We start from the raw sequence: 27,145 nt of genomic DNA, 5'->3' as shown, positions 1-27,145 counted from the left end.
CCCAGGAATCTCGTGTTCGTCGTGAAGCTTCCTCCACTCGCCAAAAGATCAAACTCCACCTTCACCTCACACGCTACAAGGTTTAGTTAAAATGTAAGGGATTTATTACTCTTCACGGGGAGGTGTTTGCACAACACACTCCTGCTGCCAAGGGAAGAGCTAAATGATTGCTGAGCAAGTTTTAAATTAATGTCTAATTACACAGAACAAGCTGGCAGTGATTTCAATGAAGCAAGAAAAGTAGAAAAGCCAGCGTCTGTGTCCAGAGCAGAGACGTAGAGATATAGACTTATCGCACAAAAACAAATGTTCATCTCAGATATTGCAGCAAGAGCAGGTGTGTCAACAGCAGTTGTAAGCAAGTTGTAAAGGCAAATTATGTTATTTACAGCGTAAGAGTTGCAGCAAACGTAGAAACAAGTGTATGAGGCCTTTGATGTGATTACTTTTGTGCTGTCAATAACATATTAGTGCATACAGTATTACTTCTCCGTAGGACAACCCATTTTCATGAGCCCATTAGAAACCATTACAGATCATTTTTCTGACATTTGAAGAACATAGATAGCCAGGCAAACATAGATTTCATAGGACTCTTTATATTTGTCAGCATTGTTAGGACACAATACAAAATACAGACTTAACACCTTAAGGGCCTTAAACTGAAAGAAATGCTTTTGAGGTTCTGTAATTTAAGCCAAAAGAAAAAAAAAAACAAAAACAACAATTTATACCAAAAGAAAACAAAGCTTTTACTAGCTGCACAGCTTAACCTTAACCTTAACATTTAAAAATGTCACTTGGAGAATAAGCTTAAAGTTTTACAAAGCACTGGTATTACTGAGAAGCTGGTAGGCTGTATCATTAGTTGAGAATGTAAAATGCTGCATCTCTTACACTGAACTTAATGATATCGCCGTCCCCTCAGGGGTATAACCTCCTGCTCAGTCTGTGTAACACAGTCAATAAAAGAAATACATGAAAGTAATACGGAGCTTCATATATTGTAGCATATCTTTTCATTACATTCACTCTCGTTCTGTACAGTATAAACACAAGATATCTCTGTTACAGTTTAATGAGTATCATATCCAACAGTGGAACACGGCTAAACATTCACGTATTGCACACTGCCCGCTGCGAGCGTCACATAATCCCACTTCAGCAATCTGTTATTAGTGTTTTACTGATCTGAGCCGGAATAAAAATGATCCATGGAACAGATAAAATTGTCTTTGAAAAACTCAAGTAGTAAGTGTCACCTTCCCACTGACCTTGTCTCATATGTACAAGTTGATAGCATTAGAGGTATAATACAAGAGCAATACCATTTAGGAAACAGAAAGTTCTTAAAGCTACAACTGATGTGGTAAGAAAAATCGATTGAAATGGAGGAATAAACATAATGCAATAAATGAGACAATCCATCCCCAGGAAAGCTGACGTGAGCGATTATTTACTTGAGAAAATAAGCTACGCTTACGCAGTTATGAACTTAGTTTACATTCAGATTGGTGGGCGCCTTACAAAAATACAGAATGTAAACTGTATTTTTGAATGTAAACTAATAGGAAAACTGGTTTTGTGGTTTCTTCCAAACCACAGACTGCATGTGGGTACATTTTAAGGAAGCATCTATTTCAGGAAAAAATGTATTTTTTGTAAATCTACATCTTATTCAAGGATATATCACAAAAGATTTTACTGTAGAATTGTTATACCGCACTTACAGAGGTGACCTAAACTCCGGCTTAGAACTTAAACTATAGGATGTTACTGAGTAACTATCTTTTAAACAGAATGGATATCTTGAGAGCCAAACAAGGTTGTGATCTATGTAGAAATCCTAGCCGTTACAGCTTTAGATTTCAACAAAACTTACATTTATTTTGAAAGGACACATGCACTACACCACTGGTATAATGCAAAAATAATCCGTCTTTGATGCAAAAGACTGTCTGTCTCCCTTAATGTAACCAAAAACAAATACATACACAATACATAAGAACAGGTTTTTTGCTCAAACATGTGCACTGAGTGGTGTGTACGTGTATGCATTTGTGCCATGCATGTACAGAATGTGTATTCAGCATTTCTGTGAACAATTCTGTGTACATATGTAGTCATGTCCATATGTGTGTGTGTTTGCGTGTGTGTATGTGTGTTACCAGGCCAGTGGGGAGGCCCTTCGTGGACTCCTGGGGCTCTTTGGGTTTTCTGTAGCCTGATGATCGCTGAGAGCTCTCTGTGGTAAAGAACCAACAGGGTTTGTAGGACAACATGAATTCCAATTATCAAAGCTTATGACAGTGACATTAAAATAACTTGGATAATAACTACAACAGATTTCAAAGACAATATTTGTTCCCTTTGAATTTTAGCCCATTAAAGCTGCACAGAAGAAAACTGCTGTGCTCACATTCAGCTGTTGAATTAAAAACATTATTGTCCAATAACTTTAACAAATTTATTTGTTTTTGTTTAATTTTCCTTTCTTTATTCAGATCCACCTTCCTGAGAAATATAGTCAGACAGCCCATTGCTGAATACTGAGTGCCAACATACTGATTCCACTAATGTTAATTATAGCTCATTATTAGTAACGTAGCCTAGCAGACTGCTTGATCTCTCCATCTTTGATGCAAAGCAGGCTGCACTGCACACACTGCATGGGCCTTTCTAAAAACAAATCACTGGCAGAGAAAAAAAGTGCAACCATTTAAGTTGTGCGTGACAAGCTGTTTAAAAAATAAATTTTGTAATTTTTTTTTAGTTTGATGAAGACCGGGAAAAAATTAAAGAAGATAATGTACATATAGCTTTGACTGTAGAGGTGACAACAGGAATTATCTGAATAAATGAAAGGCTGAAACTTCACCTCAAACTTGCTCATGAACTCAGCAAAGATCCCAAAGAAGGCCTCAGTGTTGGTGGCTTTGCTGTCTTCTCCAAAGTAAGAGGCTGTTTTGCTGAATTCTTCCATTGCTCTCTGTTGCAGGGACTCCAGAGACTGGACTGCTGGGTGACTGTTTTCCAAAAAGTTCTACACACACTGCAGTCAAGGGACACAAACGTTTCTTCACCTCTTGTAGTACATTATTTTTCTCTTCATAGGCCTAAATAATTCAGTCTGTCCGTGCCTTTGGCAATTTTGTGAAGGATACACTCATCACAACAGCAAAACGGTCCTCAGCAGTCGCAGGCATCTTCTGACAGGCTGAGCGAATGTCCTGGATGGTTGTCTGAAGGTCGCTCAGATCTGACGTGATCGTCCTCTGGTTTACTATAGACGTGTGTATGTGTACAACAAAGGAAAATAGGAGGAGGAGGACAGTACACTTGAAATCAGTGGCTGACACGAAAAAATATGACAATGACATTAAATCTTGAATAAGTGCTCAGTGTGTTCTAAAATGTTCTCATGCTATGGAGCAAAGGTTAGAGGATGAAAGTTCTACCTACCTTTGGCTGCGAGAGGAACCATGGTTAGATCTTTGGAAAAATCCAACACATCGGGAAAGTGTTGACATAGCGACTTGACCAGAATATGCAGAAATGTCGACTTCCCATCCACAGTTTTAGTTGTGCTCAACTGTAGAGGACACACTGAATTTATTGACTTCACAAGCATGATATGATGATAAAGAAAAGAAAGATTACTTTGGAAAAACCAGCAATCTTGTTTTGCAAACACTTGATAATTTTTTTTAAGTATCTATCGGTGTATGACGTGCCTCTGTGAGGAAGTTGATCTTGAAGCCTGTAGTCTTGTTGCTTTTAGGCTGGCTGTTATTCAAGTAGTTACCCATCGCCAGAACAAACTGAAGAAAGACAGAATGCAGCAAGCAGAACTGTAACTCTGCCAAACAATCCATTTATAATTCGACTTAAATTGATTACAAATTTGCAACATTTTTCTGGGTTCTCATTTGTAGGCATGGATTTTTTTTGGTGTTGTTGTAGTTTCATTTTACTCAAATCCAAGTCAAAAATACAGAAATATTAAGATATACTGAATGTCTACTTCCCGTTCAAGGAAAAAAAGCGAACATGGGTATGAAGAACAGTAAAACATGTTCTAGTGAACATGTTTTACTGTTCTTCATATCTGATAACAAACACCATATCCCACAGTGCAAGTGGTTTTTTGCTGTACGTCTTATCAGAATCACACTGAATTGTGAAAGCAGCATTTTTTATTCCATCAGCATAACAGCAGGGTTTTTTAAAACTATGAACAACATGTATATATATTGTTTTTATTTGCATGTACTTTTCTGAACAACGGGTTACCTCTAGTATTTTAGCTAGCTTCTTGCTGGTCTTCAGCTCCATGGAAGCCTTGTAGATACAGTCGTACGCTCCCCTCAACTCCTCTGTCTTCTCCTGTAAAGAACACTTGAAGAGGAGGCTCTGCAGGCGCGTCTTGTACTCTGGTACTGATAACATCTGATGGAGAACAAACACAACAAGAAAATATGCAAGTGATGATAAACACAAATGCAACATGGACAATGACACAGGCTAAGGTCAACCACACAATGACTTTTATACACGCGTATCCACTCCCATGCCAGGACTGTACCTGCAACACAAACTGGTCTGGCTCACTGAGTTTGCTGGGGTCCTGTCTGTACTCTTCGTACTTTTTGACCTCCTCTGCGTCAGGGGCGTACAGCAGCAGCTGTTTGATGTGGGCTGGCTCCAACCTATCAGTGGCCATGTTCATCAGCACCTGACGCAGCTCCCCAGGAGACAGCTTCAGGTGGGCTATCAGGATGGCTAGAGGTTAAAAAAATAAAAAACTGTTAGTTTAGTATGTTTAGCATGCTAATATATGCTAAACAAAGTTTACAGCTGAGGCAGGTAGGAATGTCATCACTTTTGCCACTATTAAGTCATAAAACAAAGGATATTGTTGAAAAACAGAAATCTTGACCTGATAATGGCACTTCACAAAAGATCCGGGATCACAGTTTTTACAGCTAATTCTCTGGGTATCATGAATATTTCTGGCAAAATTCACATAAATCCATCTAACAGTTGTCGAAATATTTCAATAAAAACCAAAAATGGCAACCGAAGGCGCCAGAGGAAAAGTCAGGGGTTCACCAAAGCCATTATGATACATTGTCTGGCAACCATGAATGTGTGTACAAAATTTGGTCCCAAATAATTTGGTCCCACTAAATAAGTGAAAACTTTGAACTGCTGGTGGATTAACTACTAATTAAGTTTTAAAACATAAAGAGTATACTGTCTATGGCCACACACAATAATATGCCATTTATACTTACAGGCATTGTAAGCCTTCTTATGGGACAGAATTTCTATCACATCTTTCTTCTTGTAGGTCTCTGGCTGGGGGGATGGCTCTGGAGCAGACACTAAAGTGAGATCAGTGTTGGTAAAATGGTAAATGTTATGGAGGTTCATGGTAGATACACATTAGTGTACATTTTCTATATCGATATTAGTTTCTAAGGGGGAAAGTGCAAGTAGTGCAGTAGGAGAATATGCTTCTATTCCACAAATTACAGTCCACTGACTCCAAGGGAAAAAATATAAAAAATACTACAGAAATAATAAAAAAGAGCAAGGAAAACATTACTTTAAAAAAAAAAATCTAATAGGGAATAGGATTAAGAGCTGAAATTGGTTCTTTGATTGGTTCTTTGACAAAATAATCACATCACAGGAATGCAGGGATCCAAGAACCAGGATGATGATGTCCTAATAAATAGCGATACGTGTCATTCTGTCTAATCAACCACTGATTAAAGCACTGCAGATATGCATACAGCCACTTGTACTCACTGGAGCTCTTCTGTGTCCCAAAGTGCAGCTCCAGATCCAGATACTTCACCATGTCATGCAGTTTCTCATAGTCAGAATTTGCTCCCAACTACCAAAGATATGTAAAAATGCTGCTATGTAAATGACGATTTCATGACTAGATGTTATAGTTTTATATTTTTAGTTTAGTTTTCTAAATATAAAGTGTTTTGCATTTTAAGAGGCCTTAGCTCCCCATGTCTGGAGCCCCCACAACTCACCTGTCCCCAAATAGTCCCCTCTGAATTTTCCACCTGCTCCCAGCGCAGCCTCTTCACACTCATGTGGTTGGAGTCCATCCTGGACAGATTGGGCCTCGGCAATGGTGGAGGGGAGCAGGGTGGGGGCAGGGGTGGAGGAGGAGGGGGCTCCATGTGCTCTGTGGGATCAGACAGAGAGTGGGGAAGGGACTGGGGCTGACCCTGGCCATGGGATTGTTTATGGTGGGATGACTGGGATTGTGGCTGGTGTTGGGACTGCAGCAGGTGATGTGAGGGCTGGGACTGCGGACGGGCAGTTTGGGTGGAGGACTGGACTTGGTGCTGTGACTGGTGGTGTTGGGGAAGAGGCTGGAAAGTGGAGAGGGTGGGCTGATGCGGCTGGAGGGGCTGAAAGGTAGAGAGAAGAGGCTGGGGCCTGTGGGGCTGCTGGGGAGGGTGGATGACATGAATCTGATGTTGGTAGTCCTGCGGAGGAGGCTGTGGGGTCATGTGGTGGATGTGGTGGATCTGAGGTGTGCTGGAGTGGTGGTGGGTCTGCTGAATAGAGTGGGGTCTCTGGGGAGAGGGTTTGGTGGGTTGGGGGTGATGGCTTTGGTGGATCTGCTGCTCTTGGTGTCTCCCTTGGGGTGATACTTGAGCTTGATGATGACCTTTAAGACTTTTGCGGCTCTGGTGTGAGTGACTGTCCCGTTTTAGCTGAACTGGGAGGGAGGCAGGATCTTGCTGGGCTTGATGCAGAAGATCTGTGGAGGAGTGATGGGGCTTGGGTTGGTGCATCTGATGGGCTTGATGGAGCAGCTCTGTGGAGGAGTGGTGGGCCTGGGGCTTGTGCATTTGATGGAGCAGCTCAGTGGATGAATGGTGCGGTTGACCCCGAAGCATCTGTTGAGCTTGATGGAGAAGCTCTGTTGAGGAGTGGTGAGGCTGAATCTGCTGCATCTGCTGCATCTGCTGCATTTGGTGCATTTGGTGAGCCTGGTGCAGAAGCTCTGTTGAAGAATAATGGGCCTTGGATTTGTGCATTTGGTGGAGCATTTCTGAAGAGGAGTAGTGGGTATGGACCTGCTGAATCTGCTGGAGAATCTCAGCAGATGAGTGGTGGGCCTGGGATTGTTGCAACTGGTGGAGCATCTCGGCAGAGGAGTGATGGGCTGGGACTTGGTGCATCTGGTGGAGCATCTCTGCTGACGAATGGTGGGGATGGGGTCTCAGGCCCTGATGACTTTGGTAGATGCCCTCAGCGTACTGACCTTGTTGGCTGGGGTGGGCTGTTGGTTGGGGTGACGGCTGGTGTGGAGGAGGGGCTGAACGAGATTGACGTCGGTGGTGATGACTTTGGTGGGTCTGTTGCTGCTGTGCTTGGCGTATCATATAGAGAGGATGGTTGGTGTGGTGATGGGTGGAGTCTGGAGAGGGGAGTGGGGGTAAAGACTGGTGCAGTTGTTGGAGAGGAAGTGGTGAGTGGGCTTTCTGTTGTGCTGGCTGGGCAGGCATCGAGTGGTGGCTCTGGTATATCTGTTGCATCTGTTGCTCTTGATACACTTGTTGCTCCTCGTAGGCCTGACGCTCCTTGTAAGCTTTTTGCTCCTCATAAGCTTTACGCTCTTCATAGGCTTTTTGTTCCTCATAAGCTTTACGCTCTTCATAGGCTTTTTGCTCCTCATAAGCTTTACGCTCTTCATAGGCTTTTTGCTCCTCATAAGCCTTACGCTCTTCATAGGCTTTTTGTTCCTGGTAGGCTTGAAGCTCCTCAAATGCTTTTTGCTCCTTGAAGGCTTGACGCTGTTCATACACTTTTTGTTCCTGATAGACTTGACGCTGTTCATATGCCTGTCTTTCTTGGTAGACTTGTTGTTCCTGGTACATTTGTTGCTCTTCAAAAGCTTTTTGCTCCTCATATGCTTTCTGCTCTTCATAAGCTTGTCTCTCTTTGAAAATTTTCTCCTGATAGACCTGTTGTTCCTGGTAGGCCTGCTGTTCTTGGAACAGTTGCTGTTCTTCGTAGGCTTTCTGCTCTTCATACACGTGCCTCTCCTTGTACGCTTGTTGCTCCTCATAGGCTTGTCTTTCCTGGTAGGATTGTTGTTCTTGAAAGGCTTTTAGTTCTTGTATGGTGGCATGGACCTGTAAGTCCTCTCTTGTGGGCAGCACTTTATGGAGAGAGTGGCGTTTGGGTGGTGGGTTACTGCGGGGTGGAGGTGGTGGAGGGGGTCCAGATTTCCGGCGAATGGGCACATATGCTCTCGGGGAGTGTTCAGGGGTGTAGTTAAGCTGTTGCTGCTGTTGCTGCTGTTGCTGCTGTTGGTGCTGAGGCTGATCCTGTGCAGGTGCTGGAGGGGGAGGAGGCGCGTCATTGAACTGAACAGGCGGAGGTGGAGGAGGGGTCATGGGGGGAGGAGGGATGTGGTCAGAAGATGAGGAGTAGGTGAGGGAGGAGGCATTCTCTTCTCCGCTGCTGCTCTGAACATCACTCGGGCTGCTCAGCTCTGGGGCCACAAATCCTCCATTTTCTTCTTCGTCTACCCCTGGGCTGCTCAGCTCTGGGGCCACAAATCCTCCATTTTCTTCTTCGTCTACCCCCAACTCCTCTTCATTCTCCTCATCTTCCTCATCTGGAAAGCCCATCTGTACAACATCCTGGCATTAACACCAATTACACTTCATTAGCCCATTAATGTAAAAACTGAACTTTTTTATTTTTAGTGATGTTTGCACAAATTGAAGTTAGGTTACCATTTGAACCCTGATAAAAAAGAAAAAATGTTTCCAAATATTATAGCTGATATACTGTATGACCCTACATTTCCTCAAGATATCTGTACAAAAATTACACAACAGTTTATAACACACTGTCTGAAACTTAATTGTTTTACATCTTGGTTTCCTTTTAGTGAGTAGTAAAAAAATATTGGAGAGGTGCATCACGTAAGCCTTTTAAAAAGTGACGATTCAGATAGTTACACTCATAACACGTGGTAACTGACTGAGCATCAGTAGTAGACAAATGATTGGTTAATTAAATTTTAATACATCTTCAGGATGAGACTTAGGAGCTATTTCATACAAGTGAGACATTCTTTCTTGGTGCAGTGTTGATGTGACTCTACCTCCTCATAGTCATTTTCAGGAGTGAGAAAGTCGTCAATGATGGCCACCCTCTGTCCCAGCTGCTCGCTCAGTGCATCCAGAAAGCGATCTGTGTCTTCTGAACGGGGTGGTTTGGAGAAGGTGTAACGACGCTTGCTGCTGCGGTGGGCTGGAGGGCTGGATGGATAGTCAGCAGGCTCTGGAGGTGAGGGTGGGGGACTGTCCAAGCTGATGTAGGGATTGGAATCCCCACTGGTCTGGCTTGTCAGCCCTGATGGGTAGAACTGGGCTGAAGGGGGGCTGGGGAGAGGCTCAGGCCAGGAAGTAGGAGGAGGGGGGGCCTGTAGGCTACCTGAGATAAGGAGGAGAGATACACAGTTGTATTAATGACAGGTGTGTGAATGTCTGAAGCATCATGTTAGATGCAATGCTCCACAGATAGAAATGTCTCCTCACTGACTTTCAGCGGTCTCTGAACAAACAGAACCGATGCATAAATGGTCTTTTTATCATTGACACTCTCTGACAAGTTTTACATTTGGAGAAAGGTTCGGCAAAAAAAGGAATCAGAACATGTCTCCCAGAGGCACTACCCATTCCAGAAAACCAAATTTTGATTAAAGGGGGTCTTTAATGGTGTGTTTTCTAGTTCCACTTCCACCATCACCATATCCTCCTTATGAGGGTAAAACAAAGCCAACCTTGTACCTACAGTGCCTATAACCTGAGAGCCTGGCCATGTGAGCTGCCCTCACAAGTGCACCCTGCATCCCTGTCTAGGGGTGGGGTGTCTGTCTTGTAGGATGTCAAGCCATGGGCAGACCAACTCAAGTCAAAAATAGCAATTTACAAAACTTACTTACAAAATCCCGAAAAAATTCCTCTCCCTGTGTCTGGTGCCAGCTCTGACCCTGCGGTCCCTTACTGAACACTTCCTAATCTCACAAAGAAAACTAATAACAGCCAGGCTGAAAAAGGACAGTAATCAGGGGGTTGTTTCAAACTCTGCTCTGTTGTATATTTATGTACAGCATGGAATCACAAAAATCCATGTTATTGTAAAATTCAAGGATATTTAGTTGAGTTAGAAGTGGGTTGGCTACCTGGGGATTCATCTTTTCTTGCTCTGGAGCATTTTTAAACATTTTGTTATCATCCTTCTCTTACACCATTCCACTAAAACATACACACACTTGCTCATGCACACAATAGTCATTTTATACAGTATATTAGTTAAATTTATCTTGAGCTGCTATGAGTTTAGTATAAATTTATACTTTAGGCTACCTGTGTTAGCATGTATTGTAGGGGAGGCTGAGCGCGAAGGAGGTTCCAGATCCAGCAAACTCTCAGGGGCAGGAGGAGGGCGGCTCTTCAGAGACTTGGACCTCTTGGCTGAATACATGTTCTCCAGTTCAGCATACACTGCTGACAGCTTGTAAGGTGGAAATGTACAGAGAGACCAGAGTAAGACCTCTTGTCCTAATGATTTGAAATTTATTGTATCTTTCCCATCAAGACAGGCCTTGTTACATACATTTGTGAGATTGTTAGGAGTCTCAGGAAGGGAGGTACCATCTCCTGACTGTCTCTCCCCTGGAGCCAACCTCATGCCTGTCTCCAGCACTGGCTCGGCACGGAGGCCTGTGGTAGCACACTCATTAGAATGACCTGATTTGGGCTGAGAATCAGCTCCAGTTACATTAACTCAAAGCCAGTTTTGGGCCACTGTCTGGGATTAGTGTTGCGCCAAGCCATTTTGGTTTCATGGGCTTATGACAAAAATAGTATTCAATATATAAAATATTGTAGAAAATATAGAGTACGAACTGATGTCAGCCACAAAGATGATATAAAGGAAGTTGAAAGCATTAAACAGGACTGTGTTCATGATCACGCTGAAGATAATGTGAGCGATGATGATTAAAATAGCGATGATACTGATGTGAATCAAAGGTGTCATGGCGGTAGCTGTGTTGCTGCGGCTACTGATCAAAAAGGTGAGGAAGACAATGAAGATCTGTACCCATGCCCAAGTGTGTGCCAATGACCAGGTCATCGGAGCTACGTCCCCTCACACTGCTCCTGTACGTGGTCCCTGTTACCCTCATGGAGCTGCTACGGCGATGGGGTTCAGGGGCAACCTCAGGCTCCGGAGGAGGGGGAGGTGGTGGTGGTGGTGGTGGAACTGGAACACATACATATATTTGGCAGTGCAGAGGAAGAGGCAAGACGTATATGAAGAGCTGGAGCACCTGAGTTGATTGCACTTTACTGAACCAGTGAATTTTTTGAAAGATCCCCATGGCACACTCTTCTTTTCATTCATACACATAAAAACCTGAAAAGCCACATACACAAAAATTTTAAAAGACAAACGTGCACGCACACCTGGTGCTTTGTATCCAAGAAAGCGTGAGATCTTGCTCTGGCAGTGTTCCTGCTCCTCATACGTCAGCAGCTGGTAAACAAACTGCCAGATCACCTGTTTGGCTGGAGTATCCAGCACCGGGAACACATCCACGATCAGAGTGTCAACATTCCTGTTGCCATGGAAACACAGGCAAGGTGACAGAAATCGCCTGGCTGTCCAATCAGAAGTCAAAGTTAAGATCACGGGTATGGCCACCCGTGTATGCAGACAACGAAACACAAATTTAAAGGGGCACTCCACTGATTTTACACATGAAGGCGAGTTTACCCACCGTGACGAGTGCTACCAAGCCAGAGAAAACTGTTACATCAAGTCTTCTGTGTAAAGTCTGAGAAAATAACCCCAATCATCCCCTCAAGGTTATTTCTGCTTGGATTTAGGGAATAAATGTTTAAAAGAGAAAGCCTATGTTTAAAAATTTTATTGACTTCGCCATTTGAAATAATGATAATGGTTGCATTATGGGAAATGTAGGATGTAAATCCAATGTTTTTGGCCCATACCACTTTGGCCCCTGTTGTTTCAAATTTTGAAAATTCTTTCTTTAATCTGTCTCCCATCAGTACCTGAAACTTCAGTACTTAATCACTGGAGTACCCCTTTTATTGTGCTCATGAATTTATAAAGGTAATTAATTCTCCTGAATTTGTAACTGCGTATAAAGACTTTGATTTGTGTCAAATTTTATTCCCATAAGAGCCAATTTTGTTACCTGATCCCTGTGCTAAACTGACCTACCTAACCACCTTATTTTAACATGTTTAAATCTCCACAATTGCACTGTGGACATGAATGTTAATTTACAGTGTAACTTTACCAGCAAATTATGGTTCAATATAAAGGCAATTCAATTTGACATGCCAAATATAAAAATGTTCTGTTATTCGTCTCATTAATTTTTGTCTGTTTCGTTCCTCCTCGTTGGCATATCACCCCCCATTCATCCTCTCACTCTCTCTTATCTCCTCCCCAGTCCCTCCTTCTCTTGTCCCAATCTTTTTCCCGACCCCTTGCTCACCTGTGCTGGAAGAAGTTCTCCAAAGCCTTGCAGATGGTGTACCTCTCCTGGATGGTCAGCAGGTGCTCCAGCTGCTGTCCGAAGGTGCGGCCCTGAACCCTGATACTGGGAGGCAGAATCTCCGCCACCCACTGTAGGGAGCTGAGCACAGGGGAGCGGGCCCGTTCTGTGGGAACACCGCCTCCTGTGAGGTCCTGTTCTGCCACGGTGAACGTAAGCGGACCATCCTCCACTACCAGAGTAGGCATGGCACCACTGCCCTGCAGCATGGACACGACCTTCTCGTGGGAAGAGGTCCTATGGGCAAATACATGGTATGCACATGCAGACATACACTGGATGGTAAGCTTATAATTACATGTACCAATATTGGTTGTTTTGTCAAAAAAAAAAAAAAAAAAGCTGCATCGTAGAAATTAAATTTCTCTGGTGTAGCAATTACTCGTTTTACTTCACTGTTGCATGAATTCAGAAATGTCTTATGAGTATAAACACATTTTTACTTTCTCTGGTGAGCTTCCGTATCATGCATTATCCATTTGAAGTGATATATCTAATGTCCCCAACAACCGAATGTATAACCATCTTACCATATTTATGTTTACTTATAATTTTAACCCATTCCTATTGAATTACATTTGCTTTAGAGACTGCATTGTTTTATGTAGAGTTTGGGTGCAAATTGTGCAAAAAATTTGTAAAAGTTATTGTGAATGGGAGTTCAACCTCATGTCCAGTCCATTGAGAAACAGGATGCGGTCTCCTGGTTTTAGACCTGCCTTGTCTGCTGGGCTTCCTGCAGAAAAGGAAATTAAGTAAGAGAGAGAGATTTCTGATTTGACAATGGAAAGAGGAGGGAAAAGGCAAGCTTTGTAAAGATATTATAAAGTTCTGTTAAATCTGTTAAATGTAATAACAGAACTATTACACTGTAATAACTAAAAGTACCCATCTACAACTGCATCTCACACACTCAACATTTGCACGGACACAGATGCACTTACAGATGTAAGTGCACACACATTTTAAACCTACCAGGGATGACCGAATCAATCCACACTGGAGCATGACCTCTAAGAGTGAAGCCAAAACTCATGTTGCCCTTGCACACTCTCACTGTCCTGAAGAGACAAATTTGAGCTTTAATTAATAGTTCAACCGAGGAATAACCAGAGGTCCTCTGAAGTAAAAGAAGAGCAGGTATTCAAAAACACTCACCTCTGTCTCAAGTAATTGATCAATTTAGATGGCTAATACGTGATTAAGGTACTGAGTGTAGTTTTCTATGATGCATGGGTTACCATACAAAGCCTGTTAGACTTCATAAACATGGCATAGTGAACACAAATTGTGCTTACGTAAGGGCGATTTATTCATTACTAAAGCTAACAGCGCTGATCTGTTGAAAAGGTCAACTGAAAAGAGACCAGGGGTGGAATTTTACTGCTAAGTTCCTCTGTCCAACCTGAAACATGTGGACTTACATTGTGGACCTCCCACAGATTTCCATATTCAGCAGGCTACTCTAAATTCACATCCTGCCTGAACAACCATACTAAATATGGACAACACATCCCCAGGGAGTTGTATAACATCTTCATAAGCTAGAGCCACTGAAAATATTAGCAGATTCTTGGGCAGTTTATTCCTACAATTTAAAAGGGATGGTGATAGGATGTTTGTAATCATGTTGTTTACCTGTTTTTAATATTTTAAACTCCTGATAAATGTGATCAGGATCTAAGCAGAGAAGAAACTGACATCAATTCATAAAGACACGGCAAGAAAAGTCACCTCAGATAAAGAGAGCAGGAGGTCAGGCATGACTAGTCCAAATCGGTTTGTGCTTCCATTGGCTTTACCACTGATGGGTCTATTTTTCAGTTTACTCATATACGTCTTAGTTCACAAAAATTTTAGGGTTACACAGAAAGACCCCTCCCAGCAGTTCTTGTGTGGAGTGGTTATAAATTTGATCAAACAAGGGGAGAGAAAATATTGTTTCAGGAAAAGGGTTTTCTTTGAAAACTAAAAATGACATGCACAGTGTTGCTGTAATAAAAGCTGTGACTCCTGCTGATGTAAGGTTAAAACAGACAGAAAGGATGAGCAGAGAAAATGCTGTCAAATAAAAATCTGTGTTGCCACCTCTCACTGGGTATGGCTGCAACATGACAGATAATACAGACCTGCAGTTGGTGGTGGTGCTGCTGGAGTGGCCAGCTACTAGCGAGGTGGTCTTGCGCATGCCGCGGGTTGGGGGGGGCACGCCCTCCTCTGCGTGGGTGCGTGGTACTGAGCTGGCGCGGGTGGAGACCAGAAGGCGTTCAGGGTGATCCTCACTCCGGCTGCGACGAAGGCGGTTACGGCTAGGGTCACTGAAGCTTCGCCCCTTGAGCCGGCTCATCAGGCTCTGGGAAACCACCTCGTCAAAACGCTCCCGGTGCTTCTTGGGAATGAAGATCCTGGCAAACATTGTGCAATCAGAGTCAACCACAGACTGACTAGAAAAAGCTCTACAGGAAAGTAGATGTGGAGCAGCTTCCACTTCAGCTTCTCTTCTGTCCTTTCAGTGAAAAGACCATATATAGTTTTCTACATAAGAACACAGCAACAAAACAAAATCACATCAAAGCAGAATTTCAGCCAGCATCCACAGAATCCAAGATTCTTTATTCTAATCTGTCAAAGACTCCATCGTCCAAAGCATCCAAAAAAAACAACAACATAGGGATTCATGTTCTGATTAGGTATTGTTCCAGCTGCAGGATCCAATTGACTGGTTCAAAAATAGTTAAGCCCATATCGTCTCAAGGGAAGGCAGAGTAGGTGGAAGAGACTGGTCCAGCATTAGTTTGTGCGTGTGTTTTTGGGAGTGGATGCGTGTTGTTGAGAGAATAAGAGAGATAAGGGATGAGCTTTGTTTTGTGCTCCTGTCACATTAGCAGCTCCAGGTAAGAGTGTTCAGTATCAGCGACAGCTCACAGCTAATATGCGAAAAGGAGGAAGCACAGTGCCAGAGCCACCTCTAGGAAAAACAGTCCACTCCCTCTACTAGTGTTCTTTTCCCCTCCCATCATCAACTACCAGTGCCTTTTCTTTCTTAAAGGAAATAAACCCACCCTTGGACACTCTTAGATATGAGTTTGTGGTATCTAGTGCGCTTCAGGGGAGGATGTGTAAGCTTGGCGCACCCACTTTCCTCCAGTCTCTTTTGTGTGCTGCATATCAGTGCATACATATCAGTGAAAAGAAAGTGTCCAGTTAATGAAATGAAGATTGGAGAGAGAACAACTAGTTTTGGCCATGAATACTTGTTCAAAATCTGCATCAAACTTATCAAAGAAGGTTTGTGTTTCAGATGCAAGAGGCGTCTGAGGTTCGGTGACAAAATTGGTATTGCTGCCTCTTTCTCCCTATTTTCTCCCTGTGTGGTTTTCAGAGTCAGCACGAAACCGTAAAGAAAGAAGCCTTTTGTTTCCCAGAACTGACACTCAAACCTGACATTCACTACTGATGTTTTAGACTGCTCGAAATGTCTACTCCCATTAAACTCCCTTGTATCCGTGATGCATGCAGTTTATTTTTGGCCAATTATCTGTGAAAACATGAAAAATACAAAACAAAAAAAACCAAACAGAACTGACCCAGAAATAGAAGAAAAATTGCTAATAACTGTTTTAATAGTGTTTTAGGGCGTGTTTTTCCTTTAAATATAGGACACCTTCTCCCTGTTTCTTTTTCTTTTATCTGCAGACCTGCACACATACACAAGCAAACCTACATCTCACACACATATGCACACACCTCATTTGTCCCTTTTCTCTTTTGCAAATCTGCCTCCCCATCCCACCCACAAAATGATGCTGCCTCCATCCTCAACACAAGCCTCTCTCTATCTCTCTGTCCTCAACATGTATCTCCTGGGTACTTCCGCTGTGCAGAGGAGAAAAGAGAGCTTTGGTTTTTTTTTAGAGTGCACCAGTTTCAGTGTACATCCGTATATGCAGCACAACTCCTTACTCAAATGCCACTGTTGAGACTAAGGCTCAGCAATGCAGTTTGGTTTTCAAAGCTGCCGCACTCCCTTTGGAGGTACATTTGGGAACATTGTTAGGAGGCAAGGTTTAGATGATTCACTTTTTGGTAGTTTCATAAAAACGTGCAGCAAGTTTAGGATTTGAATTGAAAATGATGCATAAGCTGAGCTGCCTCCATACCAATATCTTACAATCTAAAGTGGAGGGAAGCTAACAGATATTTCCCCTTTGGGGATTTACCTGGAGAGGTAACTAGACAAGATTTTCACTCGCTAAAGTTCATGGGCTTATGCCACCATGCACACACACACACACACACACCAAACAAAACATGCCTGTGATTACAGCTATCCCAGACAACCTCGGGCTGATCCAATACAAAGTTTTGTCCAAGTTAAACCAGTCACAAGTAATCACAATTAACATCCTGTGTTAATCATACATAAAGATAAAGAATTCAGCACAGTCACCATTTCAGTCATTTTAGATGTATTTAAGATAAATCAAGACTTTTATGAAAAATATCACCACACACTTGCATCTTATTAATGGCAGTATACTGCAAGTATAATTGTCAAATTATAAACAGTTTTCAGTTAATAGCACAGCAGTAACTGTACACTTCCTCCCTCCCACAGTCTCCCCTTGCTTCGACACCCCATCAGATGTGCTTGTGATGGCTGGAGAGCTTCAGAATCCTCCTCCCCCAACAGTTTTCCAATGTCGGATTACAGGGCGTCTGTAATCTGTGGAAGCACTGCTTGTGGAAGCCACTACAATCTCACATTAACAGGCTACAAAACAAATAAGGAATGTAATGTCAGTAATGTAAGCATTATGTAAACGCAAGTGATGCAATCAATTGCTGCATTAAAAATATTGTAAAATTGTATAAAGAAGCACAGCCTGAATGCTTCCAGACGTAACTCAAGAACTAATTTGAGACGTATCTCTGCCTTCTTAAAAAATATAAGTAAGCAGAGAAAATTCTTGACCATTAACTCTATAATCATGCGACATTTTCCCTTTTTGATCAGTTTTATCTGGGACTAAGACCCCACCACAGCAAATAAAAAGCCCAAAATAGACCTTTCAATGATCTGGACACTGTATTCTTGATCTCATCCCTGCAGCCAAAACTGTCAATCACACCATTATTTGAAGGAGTATGCCTCTCTGGCAGCAGGTTACACTCATTCAAGATCCAAGACCCCAAGACATCATTGGGGTTGCACAGGGATCAAACGTAGGTCTCCTTTTATTTCACCACTATGCTAAACTCAGCCCCAACATACAGAAGCATGGCATTGACCTAATTATAATGATAATACACAATCATATATGTCTATTCCCCTGTTCCTATCTTTAGTCTTATTAACACACTTACACAGTGAACATGTGTATGTTTGTGACCATACACAAATGGATGTTTTTACTGTTGCAAAATGATAAAATAGACGTGATGTTTTGTGCCAAGGTCAAAGCCAAGAAATGATAGCTCATCTTGATTCATTGTCTCTTAAAACTATTGATTAAGTTACAGGAGGAGTCCTTCATTTGCCAAAGCTGCAGAGACTGTCAGAATATTTGTGAGTTTGTAGATGCAAGCTCTCGTCCTTGAAGGGCTAATCTTCTCTATGGGTACTGTTTTATGTGCTTGCTATGGAGGCATCCATAAAAATAAAAGCCAAGGGAAGTAGAGTATGTAGTTGACAGTGATTAAGTGCACAGTGTGGTCATGCACCAAAAAGTCAACGCTTCCCCCGAGGGCTACACCGTGCTCATCTGTGACACCAGGCTGCTCTGTAGTGCTATCTTGAGGGTCAGTTTTCTATAGCAAGAAGAGTGGGGTGACTAGTTGATGACTATGACTATGATATGACTATATAAAATAGTAGAAAAAGGATAGGAAGAGAGACAGAGACAGAGATAGAAGTTGGTGAAAGAATGGCACAAATAGTCGATACAAGATATAAGCACCAAATAAGACAGAGCCAAAGAGAGAAAGTGGAGAACTGGAGCTCTTTCTAGGCCAGTGCCATGAAACTACTGGGAATGAAGCTGGGTAGTCTCTACTACGTAGGCTATGTAGGCCAGAGAACTTTCCCAAACAACACTCATACATCACCACGGTTGCTCGGACAAATGGCAGATAGGGAAAATTAAACAGAATGAGGTCGTTTTATAACAGTCTATGGCTTGGTTTCATTCTATCAACTACTGACTTCCTTTCATTACCTCCTACAACTCTCCAGCTCGGTCTCACTGTGCTGTCATTTTAAAAGTTAAGTGAAAAAATATTTCACTTGTCAAATCTTGTAACCTGGCCAAAACAAGTGAGCAGAAACTTCACAGCCTCCTCCATTGAAGTTGGATGTAGGCCTTGAGATGCCCTCAATTATAAGGAGGGCGAGAGGAGTCTATAATTAGATCTGAAGGAGGGGTGGATCAAGGACACAGTGCACAGAGAAATGAATGACAACTGCAATCAGCTGGGAAACTCATTGCAAGAACCATTAATATCAGACCCACTTCTGATCAGCCAATTTGACAGCAGGGCCAAGTAAGAATTTGCAGACACACATCATTGGTTGAGACACAGTGGGCTTTAATCACAAAGTGGAATTAAAAAGAAAGAATTATCAGTAGTAGTACAGTTGAGTTTTCCTAGAATTTACACTCATGTGTCCCATTGCTTTAGGCAAATTTAGAGACAGCACAGATTTTCATATTTTTTCCATGCTGACAAAATGTGTAAAATAATCATCAATACACACCTTGATAACAAACGCACAGAGAGCAGTTGCACAACAATACTTCAGCAACTTCAGATACACGTCAGCACAAACAATACAAAGCACAGTGAACACTGCTGCTGAGATCAAAGGAAAAGTTCCATACCGAAAGTGTCTGGAAAGGCTCCTATCCCTTCCCATGGCTCTTCGGGGCTTTGAGGAAGTGCCTGAGCTCAGTTAAGCAATGCAAATGCCTCCCCTATATCTCGGTGAGTCCCCATCTAGTTTGAACAAACAACTCTCCTGGACAAAGGGGAAAGAAGAGAAAGATGAAGAATAGGAAGGTGTCCCGGATCTCAAAAGTGGTTGCTGCAGGCTTGGAAAGCAGCCAGATGAAGAAAGAGAGAGAATGAGAGAGAGGGAGGGAGCAAACTGTAAGAGTGGCTGTGGTTCACATCCCTCCACACCTCCAAAACATCCTCAGGCAGCATCATCAGCTGTTCTCCAACTTCATGTTTGGGGCAGCACTCTTCCCTTGTTCCCATCTTGTATCCCCTTTTTCTTCAGGTACCAAAGAAGCCAGGGTCAAGGTCACCACAGGGTGGTCTTCTCAATCACAGCTACAGTATAATCCTCGTCAATGTCGTCCATCATTTGGCAGTATGAGATAGTGAGTGACAAATCACCTCTTCCCTCAGTGGAGGAAGGAGGAAAGAATGAGATGAACGGAGGAGTAAGTGAGGAGGGAGACAGGAGAGAAAGAGAAGACGGGAGAGTCCCAGTGGAATTTCATAGGCAGGTCAGCATAATGGCTGTGTGTGTGTGTGTGTGTGTGTGTGTGTGTGTGTGTGTGTGTGTGTGTGTGTGTGTGTGTGTGTGTGTGTGTGTGTGTGTGTGTGTGTGTGTGTGTAAGAACCAATAATGTGCATAAGTGAATGTCCAGAAGCTTGGACACTCATGTCAGGATGACATGTGCTCAACTCAACACCCATAACTCTTATTTCTGCATGTACGACAGCATCCATCCAAATCTCTGAAAATACTTTCTAGCCCAACAACTTCACTAGTTCATAGAACATTTTTAAAATTCAGAAACACACTAGCATTCAAACACCAAAGAAAATTAAACGAAAAAATATTCACTGCCTCCCAAACCCTGGGTTGAGAATGCATTAGTTTAATTAATTCACAGTTTTGAAGGCCAACAGTTCACTGTAATTACATTAAATTACCACAACGCTATACAACTACATGTGCAAAAGAGCTAATGGTGTTCCAAGATTGTCTCTAATGACACTCCAAATACGTAATCTTTCGCATAACTTTCAGGTGTTCAAGCACTCGCTAATCCCTGGGTTTTAGAGCCATTTAAGAATCGACACTGCCAAGTGCGTCAGAAACCTGAGAGAGAATTTATTAAAAGAAGTAGGCTGCTTAAAAATAGAACACATCCTTTGGGAGGGCGAGGCAAATAAGCGAGGGGACAGAGGCAGACTCAGCAGAGCGTGGCCCAGCTGGTCAAGTTTTACAAGGTGTAAAGAAGAAAAGGATCCTCTAACACAACCTCTAATTATTGGACTTAGGTAGGGTGGGTGGAGAGTGTGTTTGACTGCCACAGGAAGTGACAGTGATTGAGGTAGATGAGGAACCGCAGGATCGGTAGAGCCAGCTCCAGTGGCAGACACATTGTGATTCTCCACACCTCAAAGGACAACACCGGCACCCAGCTCATGACAAAGCAGACCAACTATCTCTCACATGATATTTTGTGGTCTGGTTTTCTAATCTCTTAGACAGTGGTTGGTGTTCCTACTAGGAGGCAATATGGGCAGTTTCAGACCATCTCTCGCTCTGTGTTAACTTCATCAAGACTAATTTTGCATGTTAGCACGCGACCACTTGCTAAGTAAAACCAAAGAGAAAGTACAGCTGAAGCTGATGGGAATGTCTTTAGTTATGCAGTTATTTGGTCATAAACCAAAGAATTGGACAAATGAAAAAGTCCGACCTAACGATGTTGCAAAAGGAAATATCAAGGGATAGCCAAAGTTATTACAACTTATCCTGAGTGGAACATGAATGTGCGTACTAAATTTCACAGAAATCAGTCAGTAGTTGTCAAGACATTTCACTTAAAACCACAAATGACAACCTCACGATGGCACAAGAGGAAAAGTCACAGTATCAAACGAGTCATTAGGATTCAACATCTGGCCACAATGGATGGTGTGTACCAAAATTTGTGCCAATTAATCAAGTAATTGTTGAGATATTTCTCAGGAAAAGTTCAAAGTTGATTGTTGGTGGCACTAAATGAAAAGTCAGGGAATCACCACATTAGGAGGGTTTCATCCTCTGGGGATGTCTGTGCAAAATTTCACGGCAAATCCATTCAACAGTTGAGATATTTCAGCCTGTACCAGAGTGGTGGACCGACTGACCATCAAACCAACACTGCCATCCCTCGAGCCATGCTACTAGCACAGTTAAAAACAAAAAAAGAGAAAGTACGTCCACGTTACATTTTTTTCTCAGTTGCCCGAGACATTTCATTGTCAACAGCAGCCATTTACACAAACACCACCCCAAGACACTGCTCATGGTAAAACTGAAGGCAAAACTCCCCAAGGCTCTTATCACAGAAATTTGATCACCAGGTTCTGCTGAAAACACTATGGGCTATTCCCGACGTGGAAAATAAATAATACTTTTTAGCCCCTTCCCAGAGAATACAAACCCAACAATACCGTGCAAGATTGAAACAGTCTAGCCGGCAAGAAGGTACGCATTGTTGCACAAAATTACAGCAGAAAGACTGCAGGCAGAGACAAAAAGGAAAGAGGGAAAACTTTGAATAACAAAGCCTTTCAAGGTCACGGCATACCTGAACTATCCATACCAGGTGGGAACTATGGGTATCTACAGCTATCTGAGGATACAGTGGATTCATCTAAAGACCGATTCAGACTGTCATTGGGAGAGTTACTCTACTTTCTCACCGCCTAAAGGTTAGGAAAACAACTAACAACAGTTCTCAATCCTCTGTGGATACAGCTAATGCATCATTAATGGCACTCGTGTGCCATTAATGAAGACAAATATTACAAAAAGCATTTTTACGGGCAGCTTTCTAAGGAAGTAAATGAGCTATCAAAGCTTTGATACAGACAGCTGTGTTGGAGGAAACTGAGATGGCTGGACAACAGCTATGAGTTTCAGCTGGAAAGAGAAGGGATTACTCAACAAAAACAAGTCACTGGAAAAACTGAACACTAATTGATTGTAAAAATACTACTAGCATAGAATACATAAAAACGCAACACTACTTACTTCATAACCAATCATGGGTGGCTACATAAGAAGCTTGATCACCGGTTACATGCTATAGCTGTTAGAATATCTGCAATTGCCTTTTTTTTTTTTTTTTTAGTACTCACCTGAGACAGCAGTTCATAATTTCTTCCAGCATGAAACTTCAAAGCAGGGACTGTTTGCATGTGTGTGTGAGAAACAGTGCTGTGTGCATGCAGTCTAAGAAACTGCATGTTTTTCTGTTTTTGTATGTGTGCATATCTCAACCACCAGCAGCAAACTGGCTGTAGCAGCTAAGAGCTGTATGCAGAGGAGGGAATAAGGAGCATCCAGTGGTGTGATCCACAAAAAAAAAAAAAATGGTGCGTATCTCAAAGAGCACATCACAGCTGACAGGGAGAATTGGGAAAGAAAGAAACCAAAAGAGAGAAAGTCAAAGTGAGAGCGAGTGACAGGAAAAGATAGAACGGGGGGAGGGGACTGGCAAAAAACAAGTGCAAATGTGTGCAGAGGTATTGTGTTTTGGGTTTTGATTTTCCGATCAATGCTGAGGAGGCAGAAATGCAATATTTTCGGCGGCGAATTTCAAACCATAACCTCGTGTACTGTACCTGAGAGGGGAGAAATAGAATAAAGTGACATTTAAACACCCGAGGGCAGCAGTCAGTGCTTGATCTATGCCTCCCGAATGTAAAATGCTGAGAGGGGGAGTTTCTAAAATATTGATTTCATAGGGCAATTAAGGAGTTTTTACTCCCTCGCTGTGGTCCTGTTGTTATGTAAGGATGTGGTGTACAATGAATCCTATAGCTGAACTGTATATCGAATACAATGGACTATAACACTTCCCTAGTGCCCTTTTACAAGCCATCTCAAAACCAACGATTATGAGAAGAGGACTGAAAATGTACAACAAAGCCAGGGCCTTGTTGGATTTCAGTTAAGCCTTGTTGAATATTAATTTCCCGATTCAGCTAAATACGATTAACAATGGATGAGCGATTGTATGCCATTTGATGGAAAAGAATTTGGACAGTTTTTGGTAATTTTTCTTGTATTTAAAAAAAAGTTAATCAATTATTGAGAGACACATTATGGATTAGTTGGAATGTGTTACTAGGCTGTTAATAAACTGTGCTTGCTCTTTTTTTTGTTAATGTTTTAGTGCTGCAGTAATCCAGTCATTTACAGAAGGCTTGAGATAACTCAAGTAAAAACGTAAAAGCAAAATAGAGTAATCAAAGAAGAGTTTGGTTTGGTCATTATACAGCAACTGTCCCTGCAATTAAGAATCGCAGTTACTCCCTAACAATTCATGAAAGGACTTAAAGGCAACTCTAAATTCGCAAGCACATACAGTATCCCCTTTCAGAGTTTAGACTGGAAACAGCAGTGCTCAATAAAACATTAATGCGTTGTCCTGGAAACCAGATGTGAAGCCACCACTGTAGCAGAACTTTGTTGCACAGTGGATCTCCCCTGGTTTTTGAGGACTGCAAAAAAATCTGTTTGAGTGTAGGGAAGAGAGGGTATAAACAGTTTTTAAGAAACTCCCTTGTACCTGGCAAGGCCACTTCAACGACCACACGTGTAGTACTAATAGACTGGTCAGTCTGAAGCTGAAGCTGCACATGCACACTCTAAACAAACACACAACATGCACACAGACGTGTTTGACCTGTAAGTCTGTGTCTGAATGTCTATGTGCATCTAATTGGCTACCTGACGCTGTCAATCAGCTGTTGATGCTCCTCTGTGATCAGGATGTCGGGCAGGGCCTCGGCCAGACTCTCCACATCCCTCTCAGCAGCGTACTGCTTCAGCACCTCAAACAGCTGTTCCTTCACATCTGGCTCCTCTCCTAGCACTTCCTCCACCTGATAAGTAAATAAACACAAAGACTTTGATTAATATGCACTATTACAATAGAGAGAAAAATGCATTAAATACTCTGAGAAGCAAACATACACTGATCAGCCACAACATTAAAGCCAGTTACCGGTTTTAATGTTGCGGCTGATCAGTGTATGTTTCACACCCACCTTCTTATTGAACTCCATGGCCTTGTGGGCGCGGCTCTCCCTTACACTGTCCCCGCTCTGTGACAGCACCCTCATGCTGCTGCTCAGCCGCTTAGGTCGCCGTGCCATACTGAGCACGCCCAGACGCAGAGGTCGACCCTGAGCCGCTTTGATCATGGCCGCTGCTGTTTCGTGATGCTTCACTGGGATGCCGTTTACCTCCATGACGTAGTCCCCAGCCTTCAGGCCACTGCGACCGGCCGGACCGTTGGGCATGCAGTCCTCCACCATCAGAGGGCTGTCTCCAACGATGGTGAATCCGAAACGGCCATCAGGGCCAGGGGTGATGTCAATCTGAAGAAGCGAAAAAAAGCATGATTTAATGTTATTTGCCATTTCAGTGTGTTTCCACCAATTAAAAACACAAAATGCAGATTATTGCCTGCCAACTGACCTGTTCAATCCGTGACACCACTCCAATGCTGGGTGGGACAGTCTTGAGGGTCTGAGCAAGGGCAATTAGCGCCGGTGTGCTGAGGTTGGTCACATCCTGGCCCTCGATGTCCACTACCTGGTCCCCGGGCTGCAGGCCCGCCAGGTAGGCACTACTGCCCTCCACTACGGATAGGATGTAGCTGGGCCCAGTGCCACCCAGCCGGAAACCAAACGCTTCTGGCCAGTTCTGATTGGTGGCTGGGAGACCGAGGTCTGGAGGATGGATGGAAAGATAAAACTTGGAGAGGTTTAAATGAATAGACACTGTAATTAGCATGTTTTTGGAAGGCATCAGTACATTAACCATGCACAAGTTCAGTCTCGAAGGGCAGCCAGGTGGGTATAAATCATATTAGCATGTAGGAAAATTGCTAATCTGGAGCAAGCTACTCATACAGGCGAGCAGGTTGTGACTGTAAAATGGAGGTCAAATGGTCGATTGGTTTAAATAGAGCACCTCAGTGATGGAGCTGTCTTGCTGTCGCAGCAGGTACACTGGTCTACTTAATGAGACCAGAAATATGAAGACACAGAAGTCATGTCAAAAAGCATTTTCAGATTAAAAGATTTTTCTGTAAATCGAATGACAGTAAAAGGAAAAAAATAGATTGAGGGAGGTTATTTTTGACTGTTGCCCATATGTTGAACTGCTGCCCTTCCTCTGGTCACTGGCCTCATTCTACTGCAGCACAAAAGGTCCCAACAGGCTTATTTCACTTTATCTCCACTCATCTACAACCATCGTTATACGTTAAGATATATGGAGGATATTATAGAGATCAGTCTGTCCACTTTTTTATGTTTCCTGTTAAAGATCTCTCACCAAACACTGCAACCTTGCTCCATATTCTAGATCATAAACTGAAAATCTACATCTTGAGCACTTATACTTTCCCTTAGTTTTGTTTAAATTAATCTTATTTTCCAATCTCATTACTTGTGCTCTTCACACCTTGCACATTTATATTACAAAGCCACTTAACGATACGCTATTATTATAAACTAAACTGAATCTACCGCTTGCAATTATGTGAAATTTCTGTGTAGCAAATGCCTGAAATAAGTAATTTAATAAAGCATGTTTGTCTGCACTGCCACTCCCATCAGCAATTGTCTTAATCACGTCTCATCATATGATGACACAACCCCAAGGTGCAGAATAAAGAGGGAACACTTGACATTGTCAAATGTAAGAAAGCATGCTTATATAAGAAACATTATAAAACTGAAGATACACAAGTAATTGAACACAGTCACCCAAACCACCAGCACTAAACCGCTGTTTTTCTTTTTGTAATAGATCAGAGGCAGAGAAAGAAAAGGACAGGAAAAGTAACAGACGGAGAAAGACTAAATTAGAGACAGAAAGTAAGAAAAGAAAGTGCATGAGAAGTGAGAAAACAAAAGTCTGTACAAGACTTTACTGAGAAATGTAGAAATGTCAGATCTGCTTCAACACAGAAAAAGACAAATCAGATCTTACTGGAGCACAGGGCTACATAATCAGGGTGACATGTGGCTAAGTGAATAAAACATATCAAATACAAAGACTCGGAGAGCCACACAATTTGGTTCAGCCTGCTGGAAGGAAACATCAAACTGTAGACTATTATTGATCTAAAATAGAATGGGAAATCACTGACATGGAACTGTGGATCATAATCTTTTATCCCCACCAGAACGCAAGCAGCACTCAGAGGACTGTCAAGACTTCTTTTTGTCCTATTCTCTCCAGCCTTCAACCCAGATACACAATCTTAGCTATTGCTCCTTCTAGCTCTCTGTGACTCTCCAGCTTATCTCCAGCAGATGAAGCAGATCAGGAACATCATGTTATAATTATGGTTCAGAGAAAAAAGACTTACAGAAATCTTTGGAGGCACTCCGGGTCCCGGACTTGCTCTGGCGCAGGGAGAAGCGGCCCTTTCTGCTCAGGAAACGCCTCAT

The 27,145-nt window shown here is 42.5% G+C and overlaps 1 protein-coding gene across 1 annotated transcript; it reads right to left on the bottom strand.

Moving 5' to 3' along the window:
• Nucleotides 1-649: 649 nt before the first annotated feature.
• grid2ipa (glutamate receptor, ionotropic, delta 2 (Grid2) interacting protein, a) lies at nucleotides 650-27,145 on the bottom strand. The gene is given in 25 exon segments (XM_040156628.1): nucleotides 650-2,245; nucleotides 2,879-3,043; nucleotides 3,165-3,283; nucleotides 3,463-3,592; nucleotides 3,735-3,821; nucleotides 4,294-4,449; nucleotides 4,586-4,782; nucleotides 5,298-5,387; nucleotides 5,818-5,905; nucleotides 6,057-6,980; nucleotides 7,242-8,327; nucleotides 8,388-8,693; nucleotides 9,164-9,495; nucleotides 10,428-10,578; nucleotides 10,681-10,787; nucleotides 11,170-11,313; nucleotides 11,535-11,686; nucleotides 12,596-12,892; nucleotides 13,322-13,391; nucleotides 13,631-13,716; nucleotides 14,785-15,060; nucleotides 24,405-24,559; nucleotides 24,725-25,057; nucleotides 25,158-25,411; nucleotides 26,995-27,145. Coding segments are annotated over 25 exon segments (5,937 nt in total). The 3' UTR covers nucleotides 650-2,164.

Source organism: Xiphias gladius, chromosome 3 (assembly GCF_016859285.1).
Source record: "Xiphias gladius isolate SHS-SW01 ecotype Sanya breed wild chromosome 3, ASM1685928v1, whole genome shotgun sequence".
Taxonomy (NCBI): Eukaryota; Metazoa; Chordata; class Actinopteri; order Istiophoriformes; family Xiphiidae; genus Xiphias; species Xiphias gladius.
The sequence above is the reverse complement of the archived record's forward strand: the minus strand, read 5'-3'. Positions and strand labels throughout refer to the sequence as shown.